This window comes from Ambystoma mexicanum, chromosome 11 (assembly GCF_040938575.1).
Source record: "Ambystoma mexicanum isolate Mex_15411 chromosome 11, UKY_AmexF1_1, whole genome shotgun sequence".
NCBI lineage: Eukaryota > Metazoa > Chordata > Amphibia > Caudata > Ambystomatidae > Ambystoma > Ambystoma mexicanum.
This window is the reverse complement of record NC_090934.1, coordinates 217,488,072-217,507,604: the sequence shown is the minus strand read 5'-3', so window position 1 is coordinate 217,507,604 and position 19,533 is coordinate 217,488,072. Positions and strand designations below refer to the sequence as shown.

The 19,533-nt window shown below is 46.4% G+C and overlaps 1 protein-coding gene across 1 annotated transcript in view; it reads left to right on the top strand.

The window, feature by feature from the left end:
- SLC9A1 (solute carrier family 9 member A1) overlaps positions 1-19,533 on the top strand; it is a 490,915-nt gene that overhangs the window by 334,726 nt on the left and 136,656 nt on the right. The window contains exon 3 of the mRNA XM_069622885.1: positions 11,778-12,028. Coding sequence (XP_069478986.1) covers positions 11,778-12,028 — 251 coding nt within the window. The remainder of the gene's footprint in view (positions 1-11,777; positions 12,029-19,533) is intronic.

Sequence of the window (19,533 nt, the reverse complement as noted above, 5' to 3'; positions counted from 1 at the left end):
ATAATTCAATCTTACCCTAGAGGTGCGACGCTGCATGGATGGCCATACGTCACCAGGTGAGGCCGCACTCCAAATGCCTAGATATCTGAGGATGAGAACCATACGGGTTTGCAGGTGCTGCTACCAACGCGCTCTAATTCATGGTTGTATTCTGCTCCAACAGAAATGCTGGCCCATGCCTTTCACAAGGCTCTGCGTGTTACGATTGAGGCGCCCTGAACATTGGTTGAAGCCCTTGAGGCAGATCTGATCTATTCTTTGTTTACACATGCAACCTTGTGCAGTTTGTTTGGGTTTTCATAAAGTTCCACATGCCTCACTGTGCTCAATTCTAATTGACTGTCAATAATAATTAAATTATGTTCTTTAGAATTTAAGCCGTTAGTGTTTTGGCAGCAGCAGAGGAGAGCAACTCTTATTCTTTGGAATTTCGCATAATGGGTGGGCTGACTTCCAGAAATACACTAGTCTCGCTCTTGCTTTAAAAGCTCTAAAGGCCACTGGACAGGCTTCACACTGGAACATGCCCGGCACGGGGAATGAGTTTTCCTGATCTAGGCTGTCCGCTCCAGACTAGCCACAGCATAAAAAGCTCTGGTGACCAATTCTCCTCCTTTACTAATGGTCTTCACACAGGTTGGCACCCGGCACAGGGAATTTTAGTTATTTTATTTTTTCATTTGTATAGCGCACACAAACCCAGAAGCATCTAGGTGCTGTAGAGGGTACAAAAATCCTTAGTCAGGTTAGTAGTCATAGTAGGTATACATGGTGCATAGACATGAACATATGAGTTACTGGAGTCGCATCAACAGGTAGCAAACATTGATCACAAATACTGGGATCACATATCAGCGGGTATCGGGCAAAGAAGTGGGTTGGACAAAAAGCCAAGTTTTTAACACTTGACGGAAGGCCCAATCGGATTCCTCCGCTCTTGGCACATGTGGGAGAGTGTTCCATTGCTTGGCCGCATAGAAGGCGGCGATTCCTGCTTGGCATCGTTTGAATTTGGGTTGTGCTAGTTTATGGGAGTTATGGGGTTCTAGTAGGCCCGGACGAGTTGGTCATAGCCATTTCTTCAGCCAGGTAAGGTGGGGCGGTTTTGGAGCTACACCTGTGTGTAATGTTGAGTGTCTTGAAAGATCTGGAGCCAATGTGCTGCTTTTCTGGGGGGCGAGATATGTTCTGACCTGGGAACATTCAGGGCGGCTTGTAGGGCATTGTTAAGGATAATCTGGAGTTATTATTGTGAGCGGAGGTGCCGGCAAAGCGGACATTACAATAGGCCATCCTCGTTCCGACCACTGCATGGGCGATGGTTAGGCAACTTTATGTTGAGAGGAAGGGTCTGCCCACGTTTAGCAATTTCGTTGAGTAGACTGCAGAGTAGGCTGTGGCATTTACTTGGCAGGTTAAAGACAGAGTTGCATGACTGTTGGTGAGATCAAGGAGCTATCTATATTGAAGGTTGCAAAGTCAGGGCAAGTTTTTTTTAGCATGGATGCAGGGCCAACGAGAACTTCAGTCTTCTAATCGTTGAGCAAGAGGCCGTGTGGCCACCCAAGCCTGGATGGTGGTGTATGTAGAGTTCAGAGTGGCAGTTTCATTGGTGTAAGTGCCAGATGGGAGAGGAGCATCTGGGTGTCGTCAGTGTAGTTGGTATATACTATACCGATGGAGTACAAGAGGTCGAAGGGAGCTTTAGTGAATGTTATAAAGCATCAGCGAGACGTGCAGGACTCTGCAGTTGATAGGGGAGGTTGCTGCACTGGCATTTTCTGAGAATACTTTTATTGTTATTCCTTCTAGGAAGGATGTGATCTAGGATGGCGCATCCTGGGAGAAGGAGGCTGCATACGGTAAGTGGTGGCAGAGTATATTGTGGTCGAAAAAGTCGAAGGTGGGCATGGGTTGTCCTCATTTAGGCTGACCGCTCTAGTGTTGCCACAGCAGAAAAAGCTAGGAGCCCATTGCTCCCTTCAAGTAATGGTCTTCAAACGGAAACACACCTGTCATGGGGAAGGAATCCTGATCTATGCTGAATGTTCAGTCCAGCCTCTGCTTAAAAAGCTCTGGAGGAGTCGAGAAAAAAGGTGCCCATACTGCAACTCGGAACTCGGAAGTAAATAAGAAATAGAAGTGTTCCTGTTGGACTAAAGTGAATACTTGTCAGAATCTGTCTTATACACATGAAACCAAGACCGTAGATGTACTTGAGCCCGTAGTGTAGGATGAATTCTTCCCAACAATGTACCACTCTGTATGTATAAATAACATGCAGAGAGGTCAATTCCTTGGAAGATGGAACACAATACGAACACTGTGCTGTCAAAGAACAGAAATATTGTCACTGCTGTACTGATCACAACTGGCAATTAATAGGATCGCCACAAAAAGGGCTAACCTGGACCAATAGTAGTTTGTGAAGCACTGGCAAACATTTGGGCAACATGAGGATGAATCTAGAGGCGTGGTCCTTCCGTGGGTTCCTGGTCTACTGGTTTACCTGTAAAACACTTGTGTATTCAGGCGCATGTTACCAATAACTGCAAAACAGGGTCTTAACAGAGCAGTAATATGGTACTAGGAAATGGTTTGTCTTACCGTGTCTAGTGTGACGGGAGGTCCCGAATCGGCGGGGAAACTAGCTGGTGGATGATGGGTGATTGCAGATGAACAGATGATCAGATCATAGGGTTAAATGGAAGCAACACTCCTATGAATTTGAACACTGACAGAACGAGGATGCCTCAAAGCAGAATGACAGTTCCAAGTCCACAGAATTGCCACCTAGCCCGACGGCACGAGAACGCCTAACGGGTCTCCACAAGCGCACCAGGCAGTCTCTAGTCCATGCGCTCAAGGATCGCAGTTTGTGCAGAATGTTGCTTTCCAGGAAGTCGAACAAGGAATCTAGAAAAACTGGTCAGCAACGCGTTGGCTTAAGTACTGATCAAAAAATAGGAGGCAAAGGCAGTCCAATAGCAGCGATCCGGGTCAGCATTGAAGACGAGAGAATTCCGTAGCAACAAGGGCGCAGTCAAGGCATGGGAAAAAGGCAAGTGTCAAAACCATATCCGATGTTCCAGCAACAAGTGTTTAGGCAGACAAGGAGTAGGCAATAGCAAGGTCCAAAACGCAATCCGAGGTTCAGCAACGAGGTATTCAAGCAAGGTAAGTAGCAGGAAACAAACACTTCGTAATCAGAAGCAACGGATCAAAAACGGGGAGGTGCCTAAATAAGTTACATGATTCTCAGAGCACGGAGTGGAAGCCATAGTTTCCATAGTAACCTTCAGTTCCTTATGAAGCAGGACCGGCCCTTGCGCCTGCCTAACTTCTGAAGGTTCTGAGAGCGTGGGTGCAGTAAACCTCGTTGAGTGGTTCTGTGACTGACTAAAGAACGGTGCTGTCCTATATGTGAGCCTACATTAACACCAACTGGAGGGGTCCAGGGCGCACTGGTACCTGGAATCCTGACAATACGTGATCCGTACTATTTCAAATTCTAAAGTTGGTGCTCAAATGTAGCTCTGGAGATCATTGCTCTTGTCAACGAATGTGCTTCCAATGCTAACCCCTCCAGCAAGCCAGAATGAAGGCTCCTGACATAGACGTTTAGCCCCAGTCAGGCTACTACTGAAAGATCTGGATGCTATTGCTAACGCCAACTAATGGGCTTCAAATGGAAAATGACTGGCAGAGGAGAGTGGGTATTCCAGATGACGACCAACATCTGAGATTTCCAAAAATCTTGCAAGAAACCAGTCACTTCCTTTTACCCCTTAGGAATTTGCACACAGCCCATTTTAGGCGCACAGCATATGAATCGGAATTATAAAGTGCAAACCTAGCTGACAAGCAACGAAGCACTGTAAATGCACTACCTCTAGGGTAAGATTTTGACACTCACCCCTAACATTTTTTTACTGGAAGTCAGACACAGAAGCATAGCTAGTATTGCCAACCAGGCCAGACGTTAAGCACCTTAACCACCCTAAAACATGGTCAACACATTGTTCTCATGCAAAACACTGCAATATCTAGGAAAAGTATGACACACTTAATAAATTCGTTCCCGGGACAGGGTGCTCTCCTGCCAGAGCCCCTGTGCTATATTTGTGTTCTCAAGATGTGGAACATCTTTATTTTGCTATCTAGCAGGATTGTCCTTCTCGTGCAAGAGAAGGGAGATAATTGCTACTTAAAGCAAAGAAGTCTCTGGTATAAGCATATAGCAGACATGGTGATGCCAAAAGGGGTTAGATTATACTACCATTGGGAATTTCTTCAAAAACTAATTTTGTCCACAGATATGCAAAATAAAACGTCACTTTAATCTTCTGATGCTTTGTTAGAGTTACAGAGGACAACTTTGCTGGTGCATTTCGGACCATTGTCCCATCCTCGGGGCGATTTCTATCAAACGAGTTAAGATGCATGGCTATTACCTCATAGAAATCTGTAATATTTTAATTCTTACAGAACATGCATATATATATGTAACAAATAATATAATTAAGAGCTATACTGTAGCAGTACCTGTTGGCTCTATTGATAATTCAAAGATGTCTGATAGTGTAATGCATATTCAATGGGGATCAGGGCGTGTAACCTGTAATAAAAGCATGTGTGGGCGAATGCTTTGTGACCTACATTAACTAGAATAAACACATTTTTGTCTGAAGTTGGAGAAACCACCTCAACTGGAAAGGTAGTCTAAATACGTGAGGTTCGAAACTGTGAGCTTACCACAATGTTGCAGCAGTTGCGGGGGTGTCCGTGTGCGAGTTCCTGTTCGGTCACAGTGTCATGCCTTGCAAGTCATTTGAAGGCTCTGTAAAAAATGCGAGCGTTGAAAAAAAAATGGTTGGCTAATACACGTTGATGGGTGTATAATGCTTAGGATACTGTACAATGTAGGGACGACGAGCAAAAACTGTGTGCTAAATGTAAAGCTTTACTGGTACATCATCCACTCTTACCTTGTGGAAAACAATCATTTATCTCAACGGTGCCATGTCGGTAATAGATTATAATTGCTACTTGTCAAAGATGACCTCGAGAGTGCACCAACTCTTGAAGACACTTAAAGGGTTTTTATTGAAATACTGGAAACTGGGCTCACTAAGGGCCATACTTCTTACCATGTCATTTCCCTTTGTAGCCCAGGCGTCCATAAATTAAATAACTTTTGGGAGACTACCCCATTCTTTGAGAACATGGATACACTGGGATGTTGGCCCAAATCAAGGTAAGGAAGCAGAGCAGGAGGATTGAGTGGTCTAGGGCTGCAATGAGTGCACAAAGAACACCAATAATTCAAGTTAGACTGGTAAGAACAAAAATATGCAATGACACACTAAGCAAGTAAAACCTCTAGTCTAGTTTTGTCACACACGGAGACAGATTATATACACACGCCCATAGGAGCATTTGATTCCATAACCATTGAAACACAGATCTACTCTTTACAGTAACCAGAAAACAGTTCCCCCTAATACCCTTTAATAGTTAACAAGCCCAAATCAAAGTTTGGGGCCTTGTGCCCTAAAGTCATCAGTTCCAAAGTAATACTTATTAGGAAGGTTTACTAAGAGATTTGGATGATGCCAGTGGTTATAGTCAAAAAGCTAATTGATGGATGTCCTTGAAGGAGTCGATCTTGTGGTATAGGTGTGTTGTCAGCGTATTGGTGGATGTGGTTAGCAGGACTACCAGCGGCTCCAGGTATAGATTAAAGATCACTGGGGTGAGAATGGAACGTTGCAGGTTAATGGTAGAATTGGCGATCTAGAGGAGCCCATGTGAACAAACTGCTGTCAGTTGATGAAAAAGGACTTGAACCAGTGTAGGATGTAGGGTGTCCTTAAGCGCCTTGCGGTCTGTGTCAAAAGCGTCTGAGAGGTTGAGTAGAATCAGGAGGCAGGGGAGGCCATCGTCAAGGATGTTGAGGCCATTGTCGACCACCTGTATAGTTGCTGTCTCCGTGCTGCATTTGGGTCTCAACCCGGATTGGCAGGTTTGAAGGAGATTGATGGTGTCAGTGTTGCTGCAGTAGTGTGGCTACTGCTTTCTTGATCTTGCCTAGGAAGGGAAGATGGGTGATGGGGAGATGGTTACCTTGGTTGTCTGGATCCAAACTGGGTTTCAGTAGAGGGAGGATTTGTCCTGTTTTTAGGGTTGATGGGAAGGTGCCTTGAGTTGGGGAGTGGTTGACCATCGTTTATGTTCCATATGCCTTCCACTGGCGTTTGGAAATGGTGGCCTGCTCAACATGCAGTCAATGCTACAGTTTGTTTTTAAACTGGGTATCCAGATTTTAGATCTGATGGGTGGAATGTGCTCCGGTCCCGCTGCAAGTATAAACATGGTTGCAGTCTGTGTCAGATTGCTAGTCTGATGCGTGGACCGTTCCACAGTCTCGCTGAAGATGGTCATGGCTGCAGTCCAGTTCCTGTAGAGTGTCTAGATTGCCGGTTGGAGGTGTGGCTAATGCAGTTCCTCACCAGCTCTCTTCCCTGTTGGGTTGATTGCTCACTCTACCACCAGGTATTCTGGGTGATTTAGTCCTGTGGGACAAACCGAGAAACTGGCTAGAATTGTGCAGTACATATGGGGCAAAAAAGGTAGTACTTGATTCACTTACCAGGGATCAAGTCTGTGTTCCTCCCAATAACCACATATTGCCTCTGGGGCAGGACTGACTCTGGTAAATAACCTGTTAGCCCTCCCACACTAGGTCAAGAGGGGTCCCCATCCCGTATTGACAGGGCCCGGTTCCTGTTGAATATTACAGCATCTGACCGAGTTGGATGGGCATTCCTTTCGAAACAGCAGACAGTCAATACATGGCTTGCTTGCCCACTTATAACGTAGCTCTTTGGTCTGCCATCACCCCTGTTTATAGTGGGAACCTTTAAGCAAATGTTTTGACCTGAAGAGTTTGCTGGAATCCAAAGGAGCACAAGCAAGACAAAATGGTAAAGTATCTTGAAGACTAACTCTTCTGCCCTGATGCGATGCCACACTTTCTTGTCCATCAGGGTGGGGTTCTTTTCCATGTCGGTTGCTGCTTATTCTGGCTGTATAAGGATTGCAAAACCTTAAAGTTAGGACACGGTGCCGTCTACTCACGCCTCCTATGCCAACAACAAGGATCAGTGGAAACTTAAGCCTAACACTTGATGTCAGAGTTTGGGGGATATGTGACTACACCCTCAGGTAAAGAGTCTGGCCGCACATGCTTGCTTTCAGGCCATTTGCTTGTCTGAATGGGGCACACTCGAGGCTCAATGAATGCAGATCTAGAAGGGCAAGTCGACTCCCAAGTAAAGTGAGTTTTCTAGAAGCAGCAAAAGAATGTGAGCCCAAGGAGAGGTGTGGTAAAGCCTTGCAGACTTACTGAGTGGGATTGCCTAATGCAGATTTATTTATAAGTTAACAGGAAAGTAATCATTTTTTAGTATTTTTCCCAAGCACAAAATATGTAGCGCAAACTTGGGTGCCGCAGTAAAACAGACTTTGGCAGTTAAACAACAAAGTAGGTGCAAAGACATGTTTAAATAAGGTTCATGGAATCCTCTGGCTTTTACAAAAATAATCAATTTCCTCTGAAAAGAAAACTGCCTTCAGGGAGGCTGCATAAACATTATTCAACTCTTGATTTTATGGAGCTCCGCAAAAACGTTGAACTCCTGCGAGGCTAAAGGCTGACTCATTAAACACGTCCTAAATGGATGCAGCGGGGTCTCTTATGCTTTGTGGTCATGAGCCTCTAGAAAGTGGACATTCAAGCGACCAAACCTTTGAACCCAAGTACATCCTTGCAGAAGAACCCTTGCCAACACGTGGCCTGCAGCTAGACACTTTCAACGTAATATCTCCCGCTGTTTCTCGGCATGGCCCCCGAGATACAAAAACCCCATCTCCTTCTCGCCCTACCTGCAATTTACAGAATCTGAAGCAACCGACGTTTCCCTGTTCCCTTCCCAAGACTATGGAACCCTTTCCCGGTGACCTAAATAGACAGTTGGGGAACATCAAACTCTAGCAAAACAAGAGTGTATGGCTGGAAGGTTGAGAATAAATCTTGACCTCTGGCATTGCTCTGGGCAACCCTCCAGACCATCGTTCTTCGCCTGCCAAGCCATTACAAAAGGGGAAAGACCATATGCAAATCAGGCTTGGTCCCACTCCCCAAAGAGGTTGTCCAGCCCGAACTGCTAGGTCACATCCCTTTTGCACGAGACCACAAGCATCCCCAGACATGTTTCAGCCTTGTTGGGTGTTATCAGTGAGGAGTAGCTTGGGTCTCTAGGCCCAGCAGGCAAGAGACCCAAGTCTGGGCATACCCTTCCCACAAGCTACTCCTCACTGATGAGCCCCAACAAGGGTGAAACATGTTTGGGGATGCTTGTGGTCTCGTGCAGAAGGGATGTGGCCTAGCAGTTCGGGCTGGACTGCCCCTTTTGGGGTGGGGCCAAGCCAGATTTGCATATGGTCTTTCCCCTTCTGTAATGGCTTGGCAGGCGAAGAACGGTGGTCTGGAGGGTTGCCCAGAGCATTGCCAGTGGTTAAGATTCATTCAAACCTTCCAGCCATACCCTCTGTTTTTGCAACATCAAACTCTAAACTGAAAACCTGCTTGTTCAAACAGTATTAGTTTACTCTGCTGTCCCATTTGCCCCCCCATCCCTTCTACCTCCTCTCCCCCACCTGTCTTCCTAATCCGAGTTCTTGACTTCCCTGCTGTTCTCTTGGATGTCTTTGCTACACTGCCCATTCTTATTAGCACCTAATGAGTTTGTGCGGTATAAATTAATGTGAACTTGGCAGCTTCTCCCCTGGCCCAACATTCGACCCTCTGCTTATGAAAAGGTGCAATTGCATGCCGAGCAGTACCCAAGTTGGTAAACAGGACTTTGTAGAGTTCACTTTTAGTCAAACGTATTTTTACAGGATGCCTGTACTGCCAACGTCTCCAAGAATAATTTAATGGAAGCAACAATACTACCCTGGAGTTCATCCATTAGTTCCTCCACACCACACATCTGGATTCCTTCAGGGCGGTTAATGTTTTCACATGGCATGCATTCGTTCATTCGTCTATTGCCATTAGGCATCGGTGTGCTTCACTCACAAGCATCTACATTCTCTTCTGAACATAGATCACACCGGATCCACGTTTATAGTGCTGGAAATGGAAATTAACTGGGGGACAGCCACAGGCGGAGGCTAGGGCCAGGCGGGTGGGGGTTGTGTGTAAGGTAGGGCAACTCAGGTGATTTTTCTCAGGTCTCCCCCTCCCCCCCCCCCCCTAAATATTTACGTTTCAGAAGCTTAATTTATAAATTGTTAAAGGGAGGAGCGTTTCTTATAATGTTGCAAGTAATTTAGAAAAGGTCCACATCTTTTAAATATACAAAGCTACTTGAATATTTTTTGCGGACTGACTGTGAAATTGCCTGATGCAGCTGGATTTCCCAAAATGAACGAAGGTATTTTTCTAAAATCTTTTAGAATTTTTTTTCAAGCACAAAAATATGTTCTGAAAATAGAGGTGCCACAGTAAGAAACGGACTAAATACCAACGTAGGTGCAAAGACATTTTAAAATGCCGGATCTCGTATCTCAGAAAATCCGGCCCAGGGACAGCATTGCACCTCAGTCTAGAAAAAGAAACTGGGATCCGGGCCACAATCGCAATTCTGTATCCTGTTCAGTGCTGTTTGAACACAAACCGCCTCCCTGCCTCCAAGCACCAAAATGGAAATTCTGTTACTGGGGGAATTGCTGACATGGCAGTTTACTTATGCTTAACAACCCCTGGGGCATCCTCTCCACTGAAGAAAATGAGTAACTTGTGCATAATCTTTGATCATGACTTTAATTTCTCTACCCATCCCCAAATAAACACAGTAGCTATGGACACCACCTGCTAACAGCTCCTGCTCTGAATCCTCCTACGACTCATACAAACCAGACATTGAGTGTAGGATTAAGATAGTCCTGGTCATTGCAGGCCTGGAATATTGCAGCGTGATCTACACGGGTCGCCCCAAAATTCTCAACGAGTGCAGAATCTGAGTGCCAAGCTGGCCCTGCTTAATGGCAGTAAACATTAACAAAAACCTCTCCAGTAAAGCACCTGGATTTAGTCTTTCATGCAAAATTCTCTGCATCATGCGCAAGGCATCCAGGGTATGGGTCCATTATAGATTCAGGAGCTGGCACCTATTAAAGGTCTGCTAAAATGCAAACCATAATATGACTGAAGTTGGAAGGTCTGAACTGTGATGGGGATGTGGGGTTGCAAGGATCCAAGCTCTGGACTCCTCACTTTAACCTTCAGATATTGGCTAATCTCCAATTGCTCAAACGCTTCCTGAAATCCAAGTTATTCATGGTGTGCCTTGCTACCAATCCTACAAAAGCTTCCATCAATAAGTAAGTCTCAATCTATTTCATAGCATCTGCTCCCATGCTCTCCATAACGATCCTCAATAGCACTCTACACTGTCGTCCGGGATCGTAATGCTGGTCCATGTGACCACTATCCCAATCACATATATTCTGTTAGGCCACCCCCTTCCATGTATGTCCTCGCCTTGTGCCGCATATGGAATTAATCTCCGCCATATTGCCTCCCTCGCCCATATGGTCCCTCCAACCTAGTATACATACGTGTGTGTAATTGGATGTTCTAAAGTGGCCACAAGGTGACCAGTTTTGGCCTTGTGAAGAATGACTGTGAAAGAGGAAATTCTTGAAACTTGGCCTTCAGGACTAAACCTTGCAAGTCATGTGTTGGAAGTGCTCGGAGTACAATTCGAGAGTACTTGATATTTAAAATTCTGAATCCGTACAGTGGGTGGAAGCAGAAATTGGCAAAGCCAGTACTAACAAAAAGGCAGGATCTCAGATTCATTGTCACCAGTCTATTTGCGTTCTGAATACAGTTTGCTTGCACTGTGCCTTTGGCAATGTATGTAGGAGTCTGCTGGTGAGTGGGCAAGTACGGGTGCCAGGGAGTGTGGGAATCCTGTGCCTGTTGTAGTCAGGAAAGGGGGATTGGCTTGTAGTAGCCGGCTAATGTGTGAGGAAAGGATGGGAAATGACAATGCAGAGGTCTAATTCTATGTGAGGGATGACTGCTACTAGGAGCCTCCTTTTATGGGGGTAAAGCAAGGGTCGGACTGGCCTATAGGACAATGCCCGAGCCAAAAACACAAAATGCTAGTGTGGGCCCGTTTTTATTGGTCAAATTGGTCAACATTTTTGGCACATGTTGGCCTGTTTGATTAGTTTACCAGGCGACTAGTAGTTTTGGCCAGTGTAACTGGATAAATATTCTTTAAAAGGCACAATTTGCATCACATTTGATCAAATACCTCCTCCTTCAGTACTACTCAAAACAGTCTGACACAAAAGGAATGAATTTCCATTTGCAACTGTGGGACACTTTTTCCATTAGTGCACGATAATGTTATTGGCAGTCCGCCCCTGGGTAAAGAAGCGCTCATAGGAGACTATTGGTGTCTGAGGAAAGGCTATGAATGTCTGAGGTGGTGGTCGCAGTGGTTTGACTGGCCCATTTGTGTGTCGGGGGAGGGATGGCGGGGCTGGACCTTTAGAGGGCCACTCTGTGGAGTGATGGAGAATGCGGATCCTGTAGCACCTTGCTGATATTGGGTTGAAGGGTTTTTGGAGCTTAATCTGGGACCGGTGGGACTTGACATTGTAGCTGCCTGATGTGTGCTCCTTCTTCACAGGTGCTGTACCATCTCTTCGAGGAGTTTGCCAGCTTTGACCAGGTGACCTTCACAGACATCTTCCTGGGGTTTATGAGCTTCTTCGTGGTTTCCTTAGGTGGTGTGTTCGTGGGCGTGGTGTACGGGATCGTGGCGGCCTTCACGTCGCGCTTCACCTCCCACATCCGGGTCATCGAACCCCTCTTTGTCTTTCTCTACAGCTACATGGCCTACCTGTCTGCTGAGCTGTTCCACCTGTCGGGCATCATGGCGTGAGTACCCCTATAGAAAGCTGGCTACATGAATGTCTTCTCCTACTCCTGCGTCTCTCTCCTTCCCACTTTTTGCCCAGTTTTCCTTTCTTCTTCCTCCACAGACTACAGCTGCATGGGGAAGTATGCTTTTTTGTAAATCAAGGAGCTCAAGTCATAAGATCACTGTGGTGGTGATTGATGTAGTATAAAAGCTTGTTATAATGTAACATAATGCAATGCCTCTGTAATAAGTGGTAGAATGTGTTCTTCCTGAAGGTGATAGTGGGTATCTGAACAGAGTGTAATTTTTTTAGATTGTATTGCTTATTTATAAGGTGCCCTCTGTGAAACGGACACTTTGGAGCTCATTTTGCTCCAGTATGTAATTTGGTGGCAGGACATGAACGTAGGCGACTCCCCAACTCCAGATTTTGCTCATAGTAGGGAGCGTTTAATTGTTATTGTAAATGCTCCTGCCATGCGAGAAAGGCAAGCAGCATTTAATTTTAAACATGACAGGCAGCATGTACAATGGATCCCTATGGAGTCTGCCTACTTTATGCTGGTGCATGAAGCCTGCGTGCTCTATAGTGATCACCAGCATTTGCGCCAGCATGAAAAGATCGCTGGGAAGAGCACAAGCTTCACAGAGCAAGGGGCCGAATAGGATCTTGACTTGAGCAAAGTAGAAGACTGGAAGTGCAGGTCGGCACAGAGCAAGTTCCTGTGATGCAGCAGAGAGCAGAGTGGAAGAGACACTTGTTCAGTGCGTGCCTGCCCTTCCAGAGAATGAGCTGCATAGATCAAGAACCTGCGCTGCAGCAGAGAGGAGGTTGAGAGCGAGTAATAGAAGCAGGGCTGCCAGAGCAAGGGGCTGAATAGCACAATGCTGCAGGCAAATAATAATACTCGAAGAGCAAGGCTGCAGAGAACAAGAGTCTGTGATGAGAGAGCAGGCGTGGAGAGAACACTTGCTCAGCAAAGCCTTGCTCTTCCAGTGAATGAGCTGAAGCAGAACTGGCTCTTGAAGTACACTAAAAGCTGAGCTGCACAAAGCAGGAGGCTGAATAGCACTATAGTTCATGCAGAGAACAGCACTGGAAGAGCAGCGCTGCAAGGAACAAGAGCCTGTGGGTTTGGTTCCTTACCCACCCATTCACTGCCCATGACCATGCTTGTGCATATGGCCATTAATGTACTACCAACACACACTACCTGCCCCTTCCCGCCCAAAGCTATCTCTGTGCTTAGAGCAGACTTCTGGAAGATAATCTCTTAATTGCAGCTATAGACTAGCTTCTAGTGTAATATAAATGCCTTAACTAAGTGTGCTTTGTGGATTAGTGATCATCTTTCCATCCTTTTTATGTGTAGGAATCGAACTACTAGGTACTGGGTTAGGTCGGCTGGTACCTGATGGAGGGATCCCACTGGCTGGCATTTTCCCTTGAGTCGTGGCAGTCCCTGCCCCCAAATAACCCATCTGGCTAGAGAATATCAACGTCAAGTCATCCGGTCATGTGGTAGGGAGTTTGCCAAGCTCTTGAACTGGAAGCAGTAGCCCCTAGCCAAGGAAATGACCTTGAGGGCAATGTTGCAAAGGTCTTTGAGCCTTTGGGTTAAAACAGGGACTCAAACTAACATAATGCCCAAGACCATCTACAACCGGCTCCAAGAGTGAACCAGAGTGCAGAAAGGAGTTTAACCGTAGAACAGGCAACAAACGTGGTAGAAGCTTATCACTCATTGTTGGAAGGCAATGGCCCTGAGTGATGTACAGTCTTCTGTGCCCTCGCGCAGTCTTCTGACAGGTGGTCTGAGCCAGAGCAGATGCGAGCCAGTAAACCTGTCCCAATCGAACGTATGACATCCAGGATGATGCAGAACACGGTCGATGGATTTAAAGTCTTGTGGTCCCAATTAATCCATCAGATGAACTAATTAAAGCAATTAAGAATTTAAAATGAGCCAACCAATCCAGAAAAACAAGGATGACCAATCAGCAACTGTCTAGGAAGAACCTCCCCAGCCAAAGGTTTGTACAGGGAGTGGAGAAATGCCAGTATGGAGGAGAACCCTGATGCAGGAAGACATGTAACACATGCCGTGATACCTGCCTGTGAGAAGATGTAACGTTTGAAGAACCTGGGAGATTCCACTGCCAGGAAGAGGCTGCATTAGACTATTAAGACTTGGAGTTGGAGACTCTGAAGAGTAACCTGTATTTATTTTAATTTGTATAGCACTTTAATCCCAATCGCTTTACAAGAGGAACTAGAAAATGCAACAAGCAATACATGACAATTGAATCTAAACCAGAAAACAGTACAAGGAACAATTTACATTAATGATGAGGATAGGTGCTGATGGATACGGACCATAGTGAGAGAAGTGGTGAGTAGGTGGAGGCAGAATCAGTAGTGACAGAAGAAGCAAAGGATGTTAGGGGGTGAGTGGAAGAGATGAGATTTTAGAGAAGTGCGAAATGAAGGGCAGGAGGTAATTGAGCAGATGGGGAGGGGTAGGCGGCTCCAATGGAAAAGAGTGAGAAGTTGGAAGGAGCGGGAAGGGGCACAGGGTTGAGGAGGAGAGAGAAGGAAAAGCTCTGCAGAAAGAGGAGTGTAAAAAGTAAGATAGGAGGATGGGTAAGGAAGGGGAAGACCATAGAGGGATTTAAAGACTAGATAGAGGAAATAGAACATGAGCTGGGAGTAGAATGAGAGCCAACCAAGTGTGTTAAGAGAAGAGGAGATGGAGTTGTGGGGTCATAGAAGGCAGAGGGAGTCAATGGAAGAGTGGTAGATAGATTTGAGTGGGGAGAGGTGAGAGGAAGGGAGTCCAAAGAAAAGAGTGGAGCAGTACAAGAGTCTGGAGAAGATAAGGGAGGTGACTAAGAGTTTAGTAGCATGGAAGGTTATGAAGGGACGAATTTTACGATGTTGTAGAGGTGGAAGCAGCAAGATCTGGCAGTGAGAGAAATATGATATGAGAAAGGGAGAGGTGGGGGTCAATGTGGAGACCAAGGTTATGGGCGTGGGCAGAGGAGGGGAGTTGGGAAAGGGGGAAAGAGAGTAAAAGGAGAAGGGCAGGGAAGAGAAGAGTGTTGGCAGGGAAGAATAGGACTTCGGTTTTGTCTGCATTAAGAGAAAGGCAGTCGGAGGACAGAGGCAAGAAGAAAGCTTATGGTGGATGTCAGGAGAGAAAGAGGAGAAAGAGCTGGGTGTCCTCAGCATAGAAATGGTGTGAGAAACCAGAGGAGGAGATAATGGGAGTTAAGGAGGTGTAGAGAGAGAAGAGAAAGGGGCCAAGGACAGAACCTTGGAACTCCATGGTTGAGAGGAAAGGTGGTGGAGGTGCAGCCGCCCCAGGAGACAGAAAAGGTGCGGTTGAAAAGATGGGAGGAGAACCAATTGAGAACAGTCTTAAGGCCAAATGAACATAGAGAGCTAAGAAGTAGAGTGGTCAACAGTATCAAAGGCAGCAGAGAGGTCAAGGAGGATAAGAATAGAGGAATGCTTAGAGTAGCGGGCAGAAAGGAGAGAGTTGAGAAATAGGGGTGAATGAGGACATGGAAAAGGGGGTCCAGTGGGGGGGGGGGAGGAGGAGGATAATAAGGGGGGGGAGTGGTTTGTTTGGCGGAGATTTGAGACTTTGTTAGAAAAGAAGGTGGCAAGATCAGAGGCAGAGAGGGGAGGCGATGGAGTGATCGGGGTGGGGAGAGAAGTCGAGTTAAGGTTTGAAAGATATAGCGAGGATGGGAGGACAGAGTTGAGAAGGTCGGCGAAGTAAGTGCGCTTAGCAGAGTTGAGACAAGGGTCATAGAGGTTGTGGTAGTAGAAGTATGCAGCTGGGTTGGAGGGGGTGGGGTGTTTGATCCAGGATCGTTCAAGGCGCCTAAAAAGGCGACGCATAGAGGAAAGATGAGCTGAGAGCCACGGTTGAGCAGGTCGGCGAGAAGGGCGGGACGAGGAGAGTGGGTAAAGATCAAGAGTAGAGGAGAGGGAGGAAGTTAGGGTGGAGGAGGCTTCAATGGCTGAGAGAGAAGAGAAGTGGGAGAGGGAAGAAGAGCAGGAAGTGAGGAAGATGGAAGGGTTGAAGTTGCGTAGATCACGTCTGAAGAAGGGTGGTGGAAGGAGGGGAGTGGGAGGAGGGAGAGGAGGGGTGAGGGAAAATGAGAGTAAGGAGTGGTCCGATAGATGGGTAGAGAAGAAATTGGTGGAGGAGGAGGAGGTAAAGATGAGGTCAGTGGTAGAACCAGATTGGGGAGTAGGAGGAGAGGTGAGAGGAGTGCGAAGGTAGGAATCGAGGAGGGACAGGACAGGACAGGACAGGAGAGGAGAGGGAAGGGTAGAGGAGAGATGAAGATTGAAGTCACCAAGTACAATTAGTGCGGTGCTGCTGGGGGCGATGAGGTTGAGAAGATGGTCAATGTCCTAATAGAAGGAGCCAACAGGACCAGGGGGGCGATAAATGATGAGGAATGATATAGCATGGGGAGAATTAAAGATTTTATACATGAATTCAAAGGAAGGAAGAGCGGGATAGAGGAGTAGGAGAGGGAGAGGAGGTAAAGTGAGGACGAAAGAGAAGGCCTAAGCCGCCTCCACGGCCTGAGGAACAAGGGACATGTGCGAAAGAAGATGAAGATTAGGTGAGGGAAGCAGGAACAGAGGTGTTGTGGGGAGGGATCCAAGTTTCGGTAATACAGAGAAATTGGAGGTTGAGGCGTAAGAATAGGTCAAGAACAGCAGTGCTTTTGTTGCAGATCGAAAAGTGGAGGGAAGGGGTGAGGGCGGGGGACTGAGAGGAGAACAGTGCATAACAAGGAGCAGAAATAGTGTAACAGTGGTCTGGGAGTAGGAAGGTAGAGCGGGCCTAAGGTGGGTAGTCGGGCTGTCGTTGCAGAGAGGAAGGAGGAACTGATGGTGGCAAGATGAAGTAGCCTATAGGCGGGTGTGTGGAGTCTGATAAGACTCGAAGGTTGGGTGGGACAGGAGCCACAGGCCGGGGCAATAAGGGAAAGGAAGTCCAGAAGGATGTAGCGCGATGCTTGAGAGGATGCCAAAGGAAGGGAGGTTAAGGCATTGTAGGCCAGGCGACTCGGGGGCAAGAGGTCCAAAGGGCTGTTGCATGAAGCAGGAGAGGACGCTGAAGGTTGGGTGGATCAGGTTCCACCTTCAGGAGCTCAAAGGATAGAGGCAACGTTACCAGAAGGTAGCGGAGGGGAAAGTTGTGGGTTTGGTAAGAGCTGTACGGGGTAGCCGCTTTTGAGATGGGCTGGTGGGGGAGACACACCAGGGTGGGCCTCTGGAGGGAGGGCCCAGTCACTGGCAGCATGGAGAGGCAGGTCGATGACTGTAGGAACCAACCGTCCAAATGCAGTGGGGGTGAAGGATTCAGCAGACGGATGTGGTGGGCACGTCAATCCAGAAGGGGGCCGTACCCCCAGTAGGAGCCAGAAAGAGATCTGCAGATCCAGTAGGGCCTAACAGGTGGGTTAACCTATGTTAACATATTTCTAGAGGTACACCAGATCAACTCTTGGACCTAGGGGAATTACCTTACAGGTCTGGCGGCTTATCACCAGTGACCCCTGTGAAGATGTGGGAACATTTGACCCATTGCAATAACTGCCTGATGAGAGCCCTAAATGAGTGTGCGGTGGGGAGAGGCCCATTGAAGAGTTGTGAAGGTTGTGAAAACCAAGGTGCAGGAGGGTCCTATTGTGAATCTTGGGAAGCCAAGGCCGGGAGGACCACTTGTGAAAAATGGCCAATTGAGAGGTCCAGGAAGGACCTGTAGTGAAGTGTGAAAAAGTGAAAACCTAAGAGGGAGCCATTTGTGAGAATCCAAAAACAAGCAAACCGGAGAGAAGCTGGTTAGGAACCAGACAAGCTGAGAAAGGGGGGGGGAACCCCATCATCCAGTATCTGGAGAGAACCTTGCGCACAGTCTCATCAAGCACCCTGGTGATGAGACAGAAGGAGTGTGCTCATGACAAATTTCCAGTTCCATTAGTTCAGTCCAGCAATTATTGACACACCGAGCAAGGTGAAGATCTTCATCTTCAAAGGCACCAGGCTGTGGGACTGCATGCAACATGGCAGGAGTGTAATCAACTTGCAGGGAAAGGTCCTAGAGTCCAGAGGCAAAAGCAGAGAGGACCGCAGTGCAGTGTATAGACTGTGAGTAGCGCCTGAAGTCTTCAGAGGATTTTGAATTAGTTGATTTAGTATAGGGATGGGCCATCACGTATAGCTTTTGAGGCTTCTTGATATGGCCATCGTTGGAACATTTAAATTAGCCTAGGTTAGTCAGGAGGCGAAGGACTTATAAATAGTTGGTTGAACTTTTCTGTTGGACATTCCATTTGAACATCACTTTGTAATATAGGGTTTCTCAGCAGGGGCAAATACTTTTTCAAGAAGGAGTTTTGAATTATATGATTTTGAGCAAGCAAGTTGCAAACCACCACCCCCCCCCCCAATTTACTTTAGTCCATTCATGGCACTGTTTTTCTTGCAGGATCCCTTATTTCTGGAGCACTGTAATAGTTTGTAAAGACTTTCATCCTACCCATTCCTTAGGGGCAATATCAATAAAACCCATTAGTTTGACAAAAAATCAATTGGGTCTAGGCTTTACCTGGCCTTACCTAATTTATAAGCAGCATGTACGTCCTTGCATCTGGTTTTTGCAGTGAGTTCCTGTTCAAAACAAGCATTTATGAAGCCAACAACTTTCTCTTAGGTGGGCATTTGCTGGGCACTGCCATGACATGCACAGCTAATAGCACAATATGCTAGCTGTTACCAGCTCATGGTCGTGTATTACCTTAAAGGCAGTGCCTGGAAAAAGCCAATCCCATGCCTACACAAGCCAAAACAAACTCTTGACTTTGCCAATGCTTATTTGCTTTGCTTTTCGTTAATTGTCCTGTTTTCAGAATCTGAAAATCAAAATAAAATTATAAGTCTTAGAATGCAATAAACATGGTGCGGCAGGCGAGCCACTTCTAGCTGACCAGCTATCTCGTTGCAATGGCCTTAAAATAAATGGAAACGGTACATTGCACCCAGTGATTTAAGTGGGACAAGAAGTTGAGACTGGGCGGTACCAAGTCAAAAGACAATAGTTTTGGGCATGGCCTGGTGCAGCCTAAGAATTGCAAGTAGTTGAGGAACCCAGAAGCAACATTTAGCTGGTGGAGTGTGCTAAAAAGACAAAATCTAGTTTTCAGACTTGGTAAGAAATGGAGAGAAATAGTTTGCATGTGTTAAATCTGATTTAAATAATAATCAGTAAAAAGAGTAAAATAGTTTGAAATATAAATACTTGCATGAAAATAGGGTCAAGGCAGGTTACAATCCCTCAGTTCTTTTGAAGGAAATCCATGATTCTCATGTATCAATTGCATTCAATCATTCGAAAGGCAAGACTTCAATATGATTGTTGTAAAAATCAATGTATGTATTCTTTGTGTATTGTTCCTTCACGACCTTCAAAACCAATGAATGGAACTG